The sequence below is a fragment of the Macadamia integrifolia genome, chromosome 3 (genome assembly GCF_013358625.1).
Source record: "Macadamia integrifolia cultivar HAES 741 chromosome 3, SCU_Mint_v3, whole genome shotgun sequence".
Lineage (NCBI taxonomy): Eukaryota > Viridiplantae > Streptophyta > Magnoliopsida > Proteales > Proteaceae > Macadamia > Macadamia integrifolia.
The window spans coordinates 18,890,180-18,904,234 of record NC_056559.1 but is presented as its reverse complement, the minus strand read 5'-3'; the positions used below and the strand labels follow the sequence as shown (position 1 = coordinate 18,904,234).

Genomic DNA, 14,055 nt, shown 5'->3' with positions numbered 1-14,055 from the left:
ATCACCCAATTAACCCAAGTAGGAGCAAATCCCATTCTAAAGAAGTCATGCTCAAGAAAAAGCCGTTCAACTTTATTTAGTGATATTGATCTGATGGATACTATGTAAATGGATGTGGAAATTCTGCCTTTCTCCACGGGTGAAAGGAAAATTTGTAGCAATAGATCTTCGCCTTAAGAAGCGTGTGGTTATGAGTTCGACTCATGTTACTTCCTTGGAGCCACTCACATAGGGGTGTTTGGTACTCGTTGCTACTTTCAGTGAAATTTGAAAGGTTTTCATTCAATTCTGGTATTACCCCGATCCATGTGATTGTGGGATCACTATAGGCATGTGGGACTACCTCAGGCAGGCCTTTGATACCCAAAAAAAAATATTTGTGGCTTTTTTTTCTCCTTCCCCAGTAGCAAAAACAGGGCCAAGCCCGGGCCAGTCGCGGCCCATTCGTATTCCTTAATCCTTAGTCCTTACCACGCATTGTAGTAAAATGTCGATTGAGGCCTCTTGTGGGTGGTGAGCGGTGACTGGTGAGAGGAGACTTTAAAGACTGCAGAATAAAAATAGAGCTGGCTGGATCCCCGGATAGTTAACGGTTTACTACGGACAGCAATGCAGGGAGGATCAACAGGCATCGGCTATGGTCTCAAGTACCAGGTGATCCAAAATCCAGATCATTTCTCTGTTTAACACTACAAATCCGATGCTGTTTGAACCCTAACTTCACAAATTCTTCTCGTCATTTGTTCATTTGCAGGCCCGATGCATTGCAGATGTCAAGGCAGATACAGACAACACCAGCTTCATTGCTGGTACTCTCAGTCTCAAGGAAGAAAACGAGGTAATCTACGAAGATGCCATGGAGCCTATTTGTTTTCAGCAGTTCTAGCTTTGTAGTCTGTTTTCGATCCAAGCAAATCTCCATGAACTCAGTACTTCTCTTCTTTGTTTTTGGATAAAATTTCAGGTACACTTGATACGGCTTTCTTCGTCTGGAACGGAACTCATTTGCGAGGGTTTATTTTCACATCCTAATGAGATCTGGGATCTCTCATCCTGCCCCTTCGATCAACGAATATTCTCCACCGTTTACTCTTCTGGTGAGTCATGGATTTGATTTTGTCTGTTCCTTCTAGCAAGGAAAAGGATAAGGCAAACAGCTTTAATGTGGTCTCTGCACTCCGACAATTCATCAACGAGATGGTCATTAAATTTGAGCTAATGACGCTCTCCTGGTGAATACAGAAATAAATACATGATATACTCTAGTAGGGTCAAATCTAAGAATAGAACTTGTAACCAGTTACAATTTGACATAACCTAATGATAACCACATAACATACATAACCAAATAATAACTACATAACATCAACAGAGACTGTCGAAATAAAATCACTGATAATATATCATGGGGCATTTTAATGAATTAGGACTCCTCAATGCATGCAATGCTGTAGGTAATGTAGACTAGGGTAGGTGAACTAACCAAGTCTCCACTGCAGGAACTTTTAATCGAAGAACAACCAATAACAGCAACACAAATTAAAATCAGATTTAAAAATCAGATCTGAAACCAAGTCTGCCGAGTCCAGGAATCAAGGATTTCTGAGACTAGAATGGGACTAGATAAATAGGATAGCTAGGGTACAGAAAATTAAGCCCAAAAGTCACTCAACACACATATCAGACTTCAGATAATCAAAGGTAAGCAGGTCCAATTAACCGATCTCTGTTTCAGGTCTGAAAACAGAATCACTAGCACTACAGAACAGAATTATGGTGATTTCATATATCTTGCAAACCACTTATCAGAATAGGCTCCAGTGTGGATCAAATTCTTCCCTAGGTGAGAGGAATCTCTGATCAAAATTTCAGACCAAATAGACAGAACAGGCAAGGGAATGGAACTTAAATATCTGTGAAGCAAACCAACACTTTATCACCTTGTATACTTTAGAAGAGATGAGAGAAATAGCTTGAAGAAGAAGAAGAAGAAGAAGAACACTTGAAAGGAACCTCTTGGGCTTCACACCCCAAAGAGTCAATTGGATCAAGCAATAATTCCATCAGCCTTGATCAAGCACAAGACAAATTTTCATGGAGAAGACAATAGCAGCATCCATTAATTCTTTTATTAAAATCATTCCTAGCTTTAGGAGCCCCCTCCCCTTTATTTATAATGTTGATGGGGGAGGGAATTACAAAATAGAAGGTTCCTAAAAAAGGAAACCAAATATTTTTCTAATACAATAGTTACTATAAACTGCAATTAGAAACTAGTTGAAAAAGGAAACTAACTACTAATGATTTGACTCAACTAATAACTTGACTCCTAAGGAAATAAATATAACTCAAATCAAACCCAACTTAAAAAGAAAACTAATAAAAAATGAAACAAATCAGTGAATCCCGTATGCAACCTTAGAACCCCTAGTTTAGGCCCATAAAAATGGTCTATTACACTCAAAACACATGGGATCAAAGGCCCAACATGTATGGAACCCAACACTAGGCTTATTCTAAATAAAACAAGCCTATTTTGGCGATTAATTTGCATCAACTCTCCCCATCTTGAAAAAATTCGTCTTCAAATTTTGATGTGATAAGGGGAAAACAACATGTGAGTAGCAACTTTGACCATTCCCAAACAAAATTCTGGTTGCTTGTAAACTTTCAGAATGTAGTCTTCAAGGCGTGGAGCTTTCTCTTCAAAAAACCATGATGGCATAACAAACTTTATAGGCTCGACCTCTGAATCAATACCAACTGTGAATGTCGTATGCATAGAGTCATCAATGTTGGTAACCTTCTCATCAAGGATTTCAAGGACTTGTTGTGGAGTGCTCTCAATCACGACCTCATCTTCCACAACTCTTGTCTTGTCTACTATGCTCTCTTCAATGTAAAATCCTTCAGTGGGGTCTTCTTCCATGGTTTCAGCCACCAAGACATTACTAATCACATGAATGCCATAAGTGCCATCATCATTAGTATCTTCTGGGTCATAGTCATTATCGTCTTCATCATCTAAGGGGTATGGGTAAAGAGCTGACTCATCCTCCCCATTGGGTTCTTCAATTTCAGCCACTGCATTAACCCTTTGCTTATGTGGACAAGACTTAGCAAAGTGTCTTACCTCTTAACAATGAAAACATTGTACCTTGTTGTTCTTTGTCATAGGTGCTTTCCTTTATAATCATCCTCGTGGAGGAAATGTGGCCTTTGGGGGTGCTGAACTATTAGGTTTAGTGGCTAGAAAATTCTTCGTGACCTCCCCAGCTTGATAACCAAACATTCTACCTGCCTATGCTATTAGCTCCTCTACTCGTAGGGCCTTGTCAAAGCAATCCGTCACTGAGTATACATCCACAACACCAATTCCCTTATTGATTTCAGCTTGCAATCCCAATCGAAACTGAGAAAGTAATTACCTCTCATTATCCCTAATGCCTGTGCGAGAATAAAGTGCATCAAACTTGTTCATATACTTTGCCACAGTCATATTCCCCTGACGAAGAGAATTCAGTTGGTCTTGTATGCGAGCTCTAAAGTTACGTGGCAAGTACTTGTCAGATAGTTCAAGCTTTATCTCCTCCCAAGTAGTAGGCTCTCTACTATGGTCTTCCAACTCTTGCTCATAGGTTATCCACCAATCACGAGCAGCCTCAACTAGCTTAGCACGAGCTAGTTTAATCTTCCATTCCTCAGGTAGGTCATAGTAGTCAAAATAGTCATCCAATGCAATTGCCCAATCACAGAACAATTGGGGTTCATGTCTACCATCAAACTCCTTCAGATCAAGTTTGACCTTTTGTGAATTTTCGGAGTACCTTTGGTATGTGGGATGTTTAGTCTCAAATTAACCCCTTATGTGTTCTTCAAAAGTAGGTTGCACTACAGGAACCCTCTGTGGTGCTCTCAGGTTAAGGTTAGGTCTCCTGTTAGCCAACTGAGCAACTGAGTTTATAGGGGCTTCCACTTCAGGTGGTACATGAGTGTCATGGGTAGGTTGCTGTGGTTGGGTCTCCATAGCCAACATCCTTGCACCAAGAGTTTGTTGTTCAGCCCTCATAGCTTGTTGATCAGCCCTCACAGCCCTCACAGCCTGTAACATCTCCACAATAGAAGCTATTGATGCCTTCATCTCAGCCATAGGGTTGTTCTTAGCCATGCTCTGATACCACTTAATGTAGACTAGGGTAGGTGAACTAACCAAGTCTCAACTGCAGGAATTTTTAATCAAAGAACAATCAATAACCTTAACACAAATTAAAGTCAGATTTAAAAATCAGCTGAAACCAAGTCTGCCGAGTCCAGGAATAAAGGATTTCTGAGACTAGAATGGGACTAGCTAAATAGGGTAATGTAGGAATGGATTTGACAACCAAACCAGACCCAAGACTGCAGGAAAGTTAAACCAAAGAACAACCAATAACCCCTAATAGTAAACAGCAACAACAGTCCAACTTAAATCAGTCAACAGTCCTTGAAGAAACCAAAATTAGCAGATCCACAATCAGGAATTTCAGGAAACAGAGTTTGCATCAACAATTAGAAGTTCCAGCAACAGAAATAGAGTAATTGAATAAGTAGGATCAGAATCAAAGCATATCAGGACCAGATAACCAAATCAGAACTCAATTCTGACAGTAGGTTCTGAAATCTGGCATTAACTTCTGAATTTTCAGCAGAGTATTATCAAGGAACTAATAACACATCTAAGGACTGATTTAAAAGTCCAACCCATTGGAGAAGAATAGCAACAGTCAAGTTCCATAACCGGCCAGAAGTGAGCTTCAGCAGGAACCAGTGGTCTGATTAGCCTCAAAATTGGATCGAACTTCCTTCAGAATAGGACTAATCTTCGATCAAAATTAGAAGGCCATCGGATGGCCAGAACTCTCAAAACAGCTAGGCCAACAGTAGATAAAATAGAGAATCTTAACCCAGAAATTCTGTAGACAAATTAGAACCCTTACCTGATTGTTTTGATAGCAGTAGAACCTTGAAAACAAACTTGAAAGAAATAAGAAAGCTTGAAGAAAACCTCCTAAACTTCACGCCGCAAGAAGTCGTTTGGATCAAACACCAAACCCTTCTTCTTTGATCAAACACAAAGAAACCTCCAGAGGAAAAAATGCAGCAGCATCTTTTGTTCATAAAATTCGTCTCTCTATGATGAGAGCTCTCCTTTATTTATAATAATGATGGGGTTACAAGAAAATATAAACTAACTTTAGTTTCCAAAAACTGAAATAGGAAACAAAAATTAGAAACTCACCTAGTTACTAAACCTAAAATTAGAAACTTACAAAATAGAAAGTCCTTTAGTTACTAAAAATTGAAATTAGAAACTAGTTGAAAAAGGAAACTAACTACTAATGACTTGATTCAATTAATAACTTGACTCCTGAGGAAACAAATATAACTCAAATTAAGCCCAACTAAAAAGGAAACTAATGAAAATGGAAACTAACTAGTAATCCCGTACTCAATCTTAGAGCCCCCCTTTTAGACCCATAAAAGTGGTTTATTACACTCAAAACACATGGGATCAACGGCCTAACATGTATGGAACCCAACCCTAAGCTTATTCCTAATAAAAAAAGCCCATTTTGGTAAGTAATCTGCATCATGGGGTAGCTAGGGTACAGAAAATTAAGCCCAAAAAGTCACTCAACACACATATCAAACTTCAGATAATCAAAGGTAAGCGGGTCCAATTAACTGATCTCTGTTTCAGGTCTGAAAACAGAATCGCTAGCACTACAAGACAGAATTATGGTGATTTCATATATCTTGCATACCACTAATCAGAATAGGCTCTAGTGTGGATCGAGTTCTTCCCTAGGTGAGAGGAATCTTTGATCAAAATTTCAGACCAAACAGAAAGGGAAATAGGCCTGGCCAAAATCTGAGAATTCTTCACAGAACTCTCCATCGCTGGACAGAATAGGCAAGGGAATGGGACTTAAATACCTGTGAAGGAAACCAGCACTTTATCATCTTGTATACTTTAGAAGAGATGAGAGAAATAGCTTGAAAGAAGAAGAAGAGCACTTGAAAGGAACCTCTTGGGCTTCAGACCGTAAAAAGTCAATTGGGTCAAACACCAATTCCATCAGCCTTGATAAAACACAAGACAAATCTTCATGGAGAAGACAATAGCAGCAGCCATTAATTCTTTTATCAAAATCATTCTGAACTTTAGGAGCCTCCTCCTCTTTATTTATAATGTTGATGGGGGAGGGAATTACAAAATAGAAGGTTCCTAAAATAGGAAACCAAATATTCTCCTAATACAATAGTTGCTAAAAACTGAAATTAGAAACTAGTTGAAAATGACACTAACTACTAATGACTTGACTCAACTAACAACTTGACACCTAAGGAAACAAATATAACTCAAATCAAACCCAACTTAAAAAGGAAATTAATGAAAAAGGAAACAAATTAGTGAATCCCGCATGCAACCTTAGAACCCCTAGTTTAGGCCCATAAAAGTGGCCTATTATACTCAAAACACATGGGATGAAAGGCCCAACATGTATGGAACCCAACCCTAGGCTTATTCCTAATAAAACAAGCCTATTTTGATGATTAATCTGCATCAGTAGGCATTGGCATTTGGGTTTCCAGAAAATTGGTGTGCCACTGTAGGTTGGTGATTAACTTCAACTGTCAGTTTGACGAGTTAGAAATTCAATTTTTGTGTTTCTGTCTTATTATTTAAGATTCTAGTTGCACTTGGAAGTGAAACCCTGAGAAGACCATTACATCCATTTTGTGGCAGATTTTAGAAATCTCTAAACTTGTTTGGTAGACAAATCATTATATAACTATTTATATATCTCAAGTCACCCTTATCCTAGCTAAATGGGGCCGAGAATTGATCATTATTTAGATATCTGTAAATACGTATATATTAGTTCTGTGTCTGATGACTTAAATGTTTGATTTTGTTTCAAATGTTTTGTTCATGTTTGGATGATCTTTTCACTGTCCATTATTTGGAGAGATGTCATGGTCCTTAAGGTTGATTCAATCACAAATCCTTCTTTTTCATGGTCCAAATGGTTCAACCATATGATCTGGTTCATTTTTTTAAAATAGGATTTCGTTGGCATTTTAGATGGACAAACAAGAAGAAAAGGTTGAACAAATGAAATTTATTTTCTTAAAACCTGGTTTAGTGTGTATGTGATAATTACAATGCTTACTTTTGCTGATTTTTACTATATAACATGGACTTGTCCAATCATAGTCACTGCCATGGTGGTCTGATAGCAATCCATGCTGTAATAGGTGAATTATTTGGAGCAGCTGTTTGGAGAATCCCCGAGTTATATGGCCAATCGAATTCTCCACAATTGGAACAACTATTTTCGCTAGATGCACATGCTGGGAAGATCAAAAGGTGAGTTATTTGTATTTGGATCCACATTTCTGTTCTTTTCTCCTGTGGCAACGTAGACCATTTATTATATAGTGTTGGCACTAGGAAATTAATTAGATCTCTGGTGTGTGCCACTGTGGTTGTGTCACAAAATTGTGTCCTTGCATACCCGTGTATTTGTGTCCTTTATACTAAACTCATCTGTCATTTCCAACTTCCTCCATCTAAAGATGTAGGTGAGCGGATTTCAACTTCTAGATTTGAATATTCAGGTCTTGAGTGTGGTGCCAGCCCATCACCGTTTAATATCTTGTCTGAAAAAGTTTATGCATGCTTGGTTACAAGTTACAACACTCTACTCATAGAAGCATTCTTCTTGTGGATATGAATGTATATGCTTGAGAAGTTTCTCCAAATTAAGCAAACTTATTTGAAGCAATTGGAGAGAAATTATTTTGTTGATTGCTGTCTTACAGAAGAATCTTTTTGTATGGGGCTTGAGCTGTATTTTCTTGATAATTAAGTCAGTTCAAAATTCTTGAAATTATTCTATATTGGTTTCTATAGCTTTGGTATGTCCCGCCACCCGTCATGTAGCATTTCTTTTTCTTTGACTATTTAACTCTCTCCTTTTCTTATCATTCTATCATTGACAGCATTCTTTGGTGGCCATCTGGAAGGCATGATAAGTTGATTAGCATTGATGAAGGAAATGTTTTCTTGTGGAGTCTGGATTATTCAAAAAAGACTGCACAGGTGTGGTCAATCAGGAATTCCTTGGAGTGATCCAATGTCAATTATCTAGGATATGTGTAACAAGAAATGGGTTGCTGAATTGAAGGTTTTTTTGTTTCTCTCTGTTCTGTGGTTATCGTATAATAACCTCTTTAATTGAAATTTCAATTTCCTGAGACTGCTATGTGCTTATTTACCTAGTATCTTGCAATCTCATTCTTGTTATGGTCATATTTCCTCTCCAGACATTGAATGGTCTTCATAATTATTTCTTATTTTGAGCATATGGTCCTGGCCTCTGTCCTGGTAAAATGTCATGCATGTATGCTCTTATATCTCACCTCTTCATGCCGTTGAGTAATTTATTTTTACCATTTTTTCTGTGTTGAAATCTGAAGAATGGTGGTAGTTTGAAAATTATTACGTAAATGGAGTTTATAGGGAATGGATATGTGACTCTACAACCCAAGCTAAGAGTTATGGTATTATAGTCCAAGAATAAGGCTTTGAGATGTGGTTAGGCTGCTTGACATCTTAGTAAGGAAAACATTTTGAAGAAAAAGAGTAAGAAGAGAAGAGTTATAGAACCACCTAATCTATTACCCATCTGTACTAGTACATTAAAGTAATAAATTCTTATGGTTGAGAGGGACTGAGCTTCTAGCTTCAAATTTTATCTCTGTTAATTAAGAAATGTAGGTTATCTAGAAAAAAAAAATTATTTAAAAAAAAAAAAGTAGGATTGTGAGTTTTACAGACTTGAATTCAATTTGTTCAGCAAAATTTCCACCAAATATTCCATAAATCTCTGAGGCTAAACATCCATCAGATAAAAGGTCTGAACTTTTCCTTTTACAATGTCTATAACCAATGGAGGGATGCTCAAAGAACCTTCATACTTGTTTTGTGAAGTGATGGGGTGGAATTTGGTGACAATTTATATTCAGTTTCTTATTTGATTGGTAATAATTAATAATGGATGCATGCTATATAACTTGTTGACATGAAATTATGGTTTAAGTGATTCTTAGAGTGCAACATGAATGTTGGCGACCTTTTCTGCATGATGGCTTTCGGTCGTCTCTGGTGAATTGATCCCCTTACCCTGCCTCTGTTTCATCTACTGTGAGGGTGTGATTGTATAATCATTCTGTTCCCACCGTGTTCTATTGCTCTGTTTCTTTAATGAGATTTATTTTTTAATCTTTGGATCCTTTTCCAAATCCCATTACAATTCTGGACACTTGTGCCTAATTGTCTTCATTCTCCATTGTGCCGATCCACCACTAGAGGGGTTCTATGAAATTTTTAAATAAGTTTACTACAGGCAGCCACCCTTCTCTTTCCACAACAGAGCCACCTCTAATCTGTTAGGTTTATCTGAAACCCTAATTGATGGGGGATGGTGCAAGTGGAGCCTCCCATTGACCTGCCTAATGGGAGATACACTTGCATGCCTTGAAGTTTGCATTATTTTCACTGACTAGGCCTGTGTTGATGCATTTGATTGTTAAGTTCTTGTATCATGCCAGAACTTGCATGGTGCCATTGCTGATGCAGCCTAGTCCAAAAATTGGTCCTATTTGATATCTAATGAGCATGGACTTTTAAATTTGATGGGTATTTTTTGTAATGGGCTGAATTATAAAGCCCGAAAGTGGAGTTCCGAAGGGGTGTATGAAAATACATATTAATCAGTAGTGGGTCCATTAGGTACTGTAGTTGGCTTTAGTTTAGTCACTACAGAGTCCTCTTATGATTAGTAGTGTGGGGCTCAAGTTACCTAGAAGTTATCTAGAAGATATAGGCTTCAACAATTCTAATTAGTTAAGAATTTTAGTGTCCTTGTTAGTTAAGTTAGTCTACCTACCTAAAAGGTTTAGACTTGCACAACTTTCATTTGTTTTCCTTATAAATATGTGAAGGAAAATCTTGTTGTAACCAAAGTCGGTGAAAAATACGTTGTAACCTACATTTCACTGCCCTTCTGCACAAACCAACTCTGTGACCACATGATGGACAAAAACAGTCATTGTGCAAATGCCACCCAAATGTGTGGAAAATGTTAATTTGAACCTGCATCTTGTCTTTATGGCATAACAGTAAGTTACCTTACAATGGACCCTGCTACTGAATCTCCTGCCCACAGCAGAGTATGGCCCTTAACCTGCAGTCCAACTATAACAATTGAATGATCAGAATCAGAAACGAAAACACAAATTTGAAAGTGATCGAGGCAACTTTGACACCATTCTCTTGGACAAAAGGGTTTTGCTTGGAAATTTCACTTGGACAGGTTTTGTATGATTCTGAGAGAGGAGAGGAGAAGGTGATGAGCCGAAAAAGTGGAAGAGAAAAATTGGGAGAGTTGAAGAACAGTAGGGTTAATGTTCTTGGAAGTTAGGTCAGTGCGGTCAAAGCAGTTTGAAAGGCTTCTATGAGAAGTTCTGGGGCTTCCTCCAGATTAGATAGGTTTACCATAGAAAGCAACTGCAGGTGGAGTGACATTGCCATATCCTTTGAATTTTGGATAATAAGTGTGCCATTGTAAAGATCAATGATTGTTATCTTTCTATGGATCTCATGGCAAGTGGACCAAGGCCAAATCCGCGAGGCTCATACCACTATGACCTCATCAACACCAGACAAACCATCATTCTGGGCCAACTGCGGGTACTGTCAATGGCAAGCAGAGATATGCAGTCGAGAGTGTGTCTTTCATCCCAGTTGACACACCCCTAAAGTTCGCTGATCACATCAAGATTGGAGTAGCTCCGATATACGAATAGCTACATTGGAGTAGCTCCGATAACGAATAGCTACAAGAAAGTTGTTTGAGGTGGCATGGCCATGTTCAACGAAGGCATTTGGATGCTCCATTATGGAGGAGTGATTTGATTTAGATTGATGAAACTAAAAGAACCAGGGGCAGACTTTAAAATGACCCTTGGAGAAGTGGCAAGGAAAGACTTGGCATTATCAAGTATGACCTCAAATAGAGCTGATTGGAGGGCAAGGATCCATATAGCCGACTCTATTTAGTTGGGATAAGGCTTAGTTGCTGTTGTTGTAACAAGATCATTGTCCAGAACAACAATGCATGGTCAAGGCAGGAGGCACCAAGCTTTCAAGTTTCAAGTTTCTTGGGCCTTCAGAGATTCTTTCACTATTCTATCAAAATTATTTCCCCATTTTCTCCTGTTATATCCTAATATATCCTAATACATAGTCCTTTCCTAACATCTTTTATATATATATATATATATATTTTTATATTTTTTTTTTTTTTTGTGGGGGGGGGGGGGGCGGGGGGGGAGGGTTCACAACCAATTCATGAAACCTGGGAACCTCTCCTTTGACGCTGCCATGTCTTGGACTCCCAGTTCTTAATGTTTGGTGTTCCCTTTAATAATTCTTGAACCCAAAAAGGCAGCAGCAATGGCATTGAGAGGATCTTCTCATTCTTCTCCTTTTGAATTAGCTATTCTGTATGCATTCTTAGGGTGAACCATGGTGGCTAAGGTTTAGAATCCCCTCCTCTCTTTCTGGCTTATGCCTGCCCTATCTTGCTTCCCAATTCTACAAAACTCCGCAACATATTCACCCCCCATTCCCTAGTTAGGCATAAATATCTCTCCTTCGCACTTCCTTCAACAATGAATATGATACTCATTCTCACAAACTCAAGAGACAGGGAGGGAAAATGGGGTAAAACTAAGGACCAAAATGTACAATTGGATGCTGTTTTGGGATTTTTATTGCTACAAACCCAAGTAGAATAAGGGGCCTCATCAGCGACTCACGTTTTGAGTATTTTTCAAAGTTACCCTTTTGTGCAACAAGAGGGCTTATACCTCAGCGCAATGGTATGGTTGCTCTATTGCGACCTTGTGGTCGTGGATTCGAGTCGGGAAACAGCCTTTCTGTGAAGTGGGGGTAAGGCTGCGTATAATATTACTCTCCTCAGACCTTACATATTAGAGTAATGTAGTAAGGGTACTTAGGGACTGGTTTGTTACCTTCTTGTCTTATATTATAATTTTGCTTTTTAATTTTTTAGCTTCCTAGGGAGAGGTGTATGTATTTCCTTGCATCATATCACTGAAGCAATATAGGTGTGCTAGAGATAATTCTCTAACACAACATTCTGCCACAACTTCTTCTTCAGCCTTCCTTTTCCATCTTCTCTCTTGCTCCCTTGTTTTTGTACAACCTTTACATTTCAACTTGGTATCAGAGCCTACAGTTTTGGTTTGAGAGTCGTACTACAAATTCTCCGCTGCCATTTCCACCTTTGAAAAGTTTGAAGAAAACATGAGATGAACTCATATGAAGATCATTGCAACATCAAGAGGAGGCCCCACATGAAGAAATAGAGGCTTGAAGCTCAAAATCAAAGTAGGACTGTTTCTTCCCATTACCACCAGTTTTTTGGGATTTCTAACCTAGACATTTCTAAGGAGGTCTCTAGAAGCAAGAATGCTCTAAAGAAGACTTGTACATAGTAGGAAGTTTTTCTAGGGTCTTCCACCGAGGAAGTGGAATGTTTTAGGCCTTTGAGTAGAATATTCTTTACCATTGAATGGAGGATAAGTGTAACAATCTTTAACATTCTTTGTTACCTTGAATGCTTATAAATAGGTGTTGCCTCATTTGGCAAAGGCATCCACCATTCCACCAAGCATACTGAGCAATACAACTCTCATTCTCCCAAACTCTCTTGTGAACTTTCTCAAGCTCTCTTCCCTTCAAATGAATTGGACTTGGCGCCTCTACCCTTGGCATCTCACAAGAGGTAGTGGTTCCCCTGGCCGTTGTGCTTCTACGCATTACCCAATCCTCATATACCTCTTCAATGTAAGCTTCCAATTTGGCCAACGCCTACCACACTTAAGCCTTAAAAGGGGCAATTTCTCCTTTTGGGTATGTGCCATGGTTTTGAGCACCTAGCTCCCCCAGTTGGCCAACAAGCTCGTCCTACTCTAGGAATGGAACCATAGTAGCACCAACATCACCACATCTTGAGGGACTTAAGAAGAGAGCTTGAGAAAGATCACAAGAGAGTTTGGGAGAATGAGAGTTGTATTGCTCTAAGTATGCTTGGATTCAACTTACTTGAATGCGTAGTGGATTGGTGGAAGCCTTTGCCAAATGATGCAACTCCTATTTATAGGCATCAAAGGTACAAAGAATGCTTAAGATTGTTATACTTGCCCTCCATCCAATGGTAGAGAATGTTCTTGTCAAAGACCTAGAACATTCCCACCTTTTTGGTTGAAGATCTTAGAAAAACCTCCTACAATGTACAAGTCTTAATTAGAATATTCTTGCTTCTAGAGGCTTCCTTAGAAATGTCTAGACGCCTCCACAATGGTAGAAAGATCTAGTCTATGGGTCTTCTCTACAAGTATCTAGACTTTTTACACTCTAGTAGAAAGCTTAAGAAACTAAACCTTTCTTAGCCTAATGGCTTAAGTTCATGAGCTGGTGAGCTAGGTCTGTGGGATTTTGGTTGCGGGCCGTGACGTCTCGGATTAAATTTGACCCCAAGGCTCTCAAATATCTTAGGTATTCCTTCTCAACCAAAGGCTATAAGTGCTGCGGTCCTTCCTAAAGGCCACTTCTCTCCAAAGCCACCTTTGAATTTGTGCCTTTCTTTGCTTCTCATTAACATCCTCTTCTAAAGGAAAGTAGTGGGAGTGAAAAGGCAGTTGATGTCTTTCCTTTTCTTCCTCTCTTGCCTATTTCTCCCTTTATGCTTGACATTGGGAAACAGGAAGAAGTGGATGTTGTTGATATTGGTGATCATTCAGGTAGTGGATATGGAATGATAAGGAGTTACTTGTACACAAAAGAAGGGGAAAGAAGACCTACCTAGAGTCCTCTTTGGAGACACATCCTGAGATCCACCTTCCTCTGTCAAGTAG

At 38.8% G+C, this 14,055-nt stretch overlaps 1 protein-coding gene across 2 annotated transcripts in view; it reads left to right on the top strand.

Annotated features, from left to right (window-relative positions):
* The first annotated feature begins 481 nt into the window (after positions 1 to 481).
* LOC122074042 (WD repeat-containing protein DWA2-like) overlaps positions 482 to 14,055 on the top strand; it is a 33,701-nt gene continuing 20,127 nt past the window's right edge. The window contains exons 1-5 of one of the 2 annotated variants that reach the window (XM_042638832.1): positions 482 to 654; positions 755 to 838; positions 965 to 1,097; positions 7,303 to 7,414; positions 8,050 to 8,149. In XM_042638832.1, coding sequence (XP_042494766.1) covers positions 610 to 654; positions 755 to 838; positions 965 to 1,097; positions 7,303 to 7,414; positions 8,050 to 8,149 — 474 coding nt within the window. In that variant the 5' untranslated portion in view covers positions 482 to 609. The remainder of the gene's footprint in view (positions 655 to 754; positions 839 to 964; positions 1,098 to 7,302; positions 7,415 to 8,049; positions 8,150 to 14,055) is intronic. The other variant, XM_042638831.1, reaches the window with a different exon arrangement.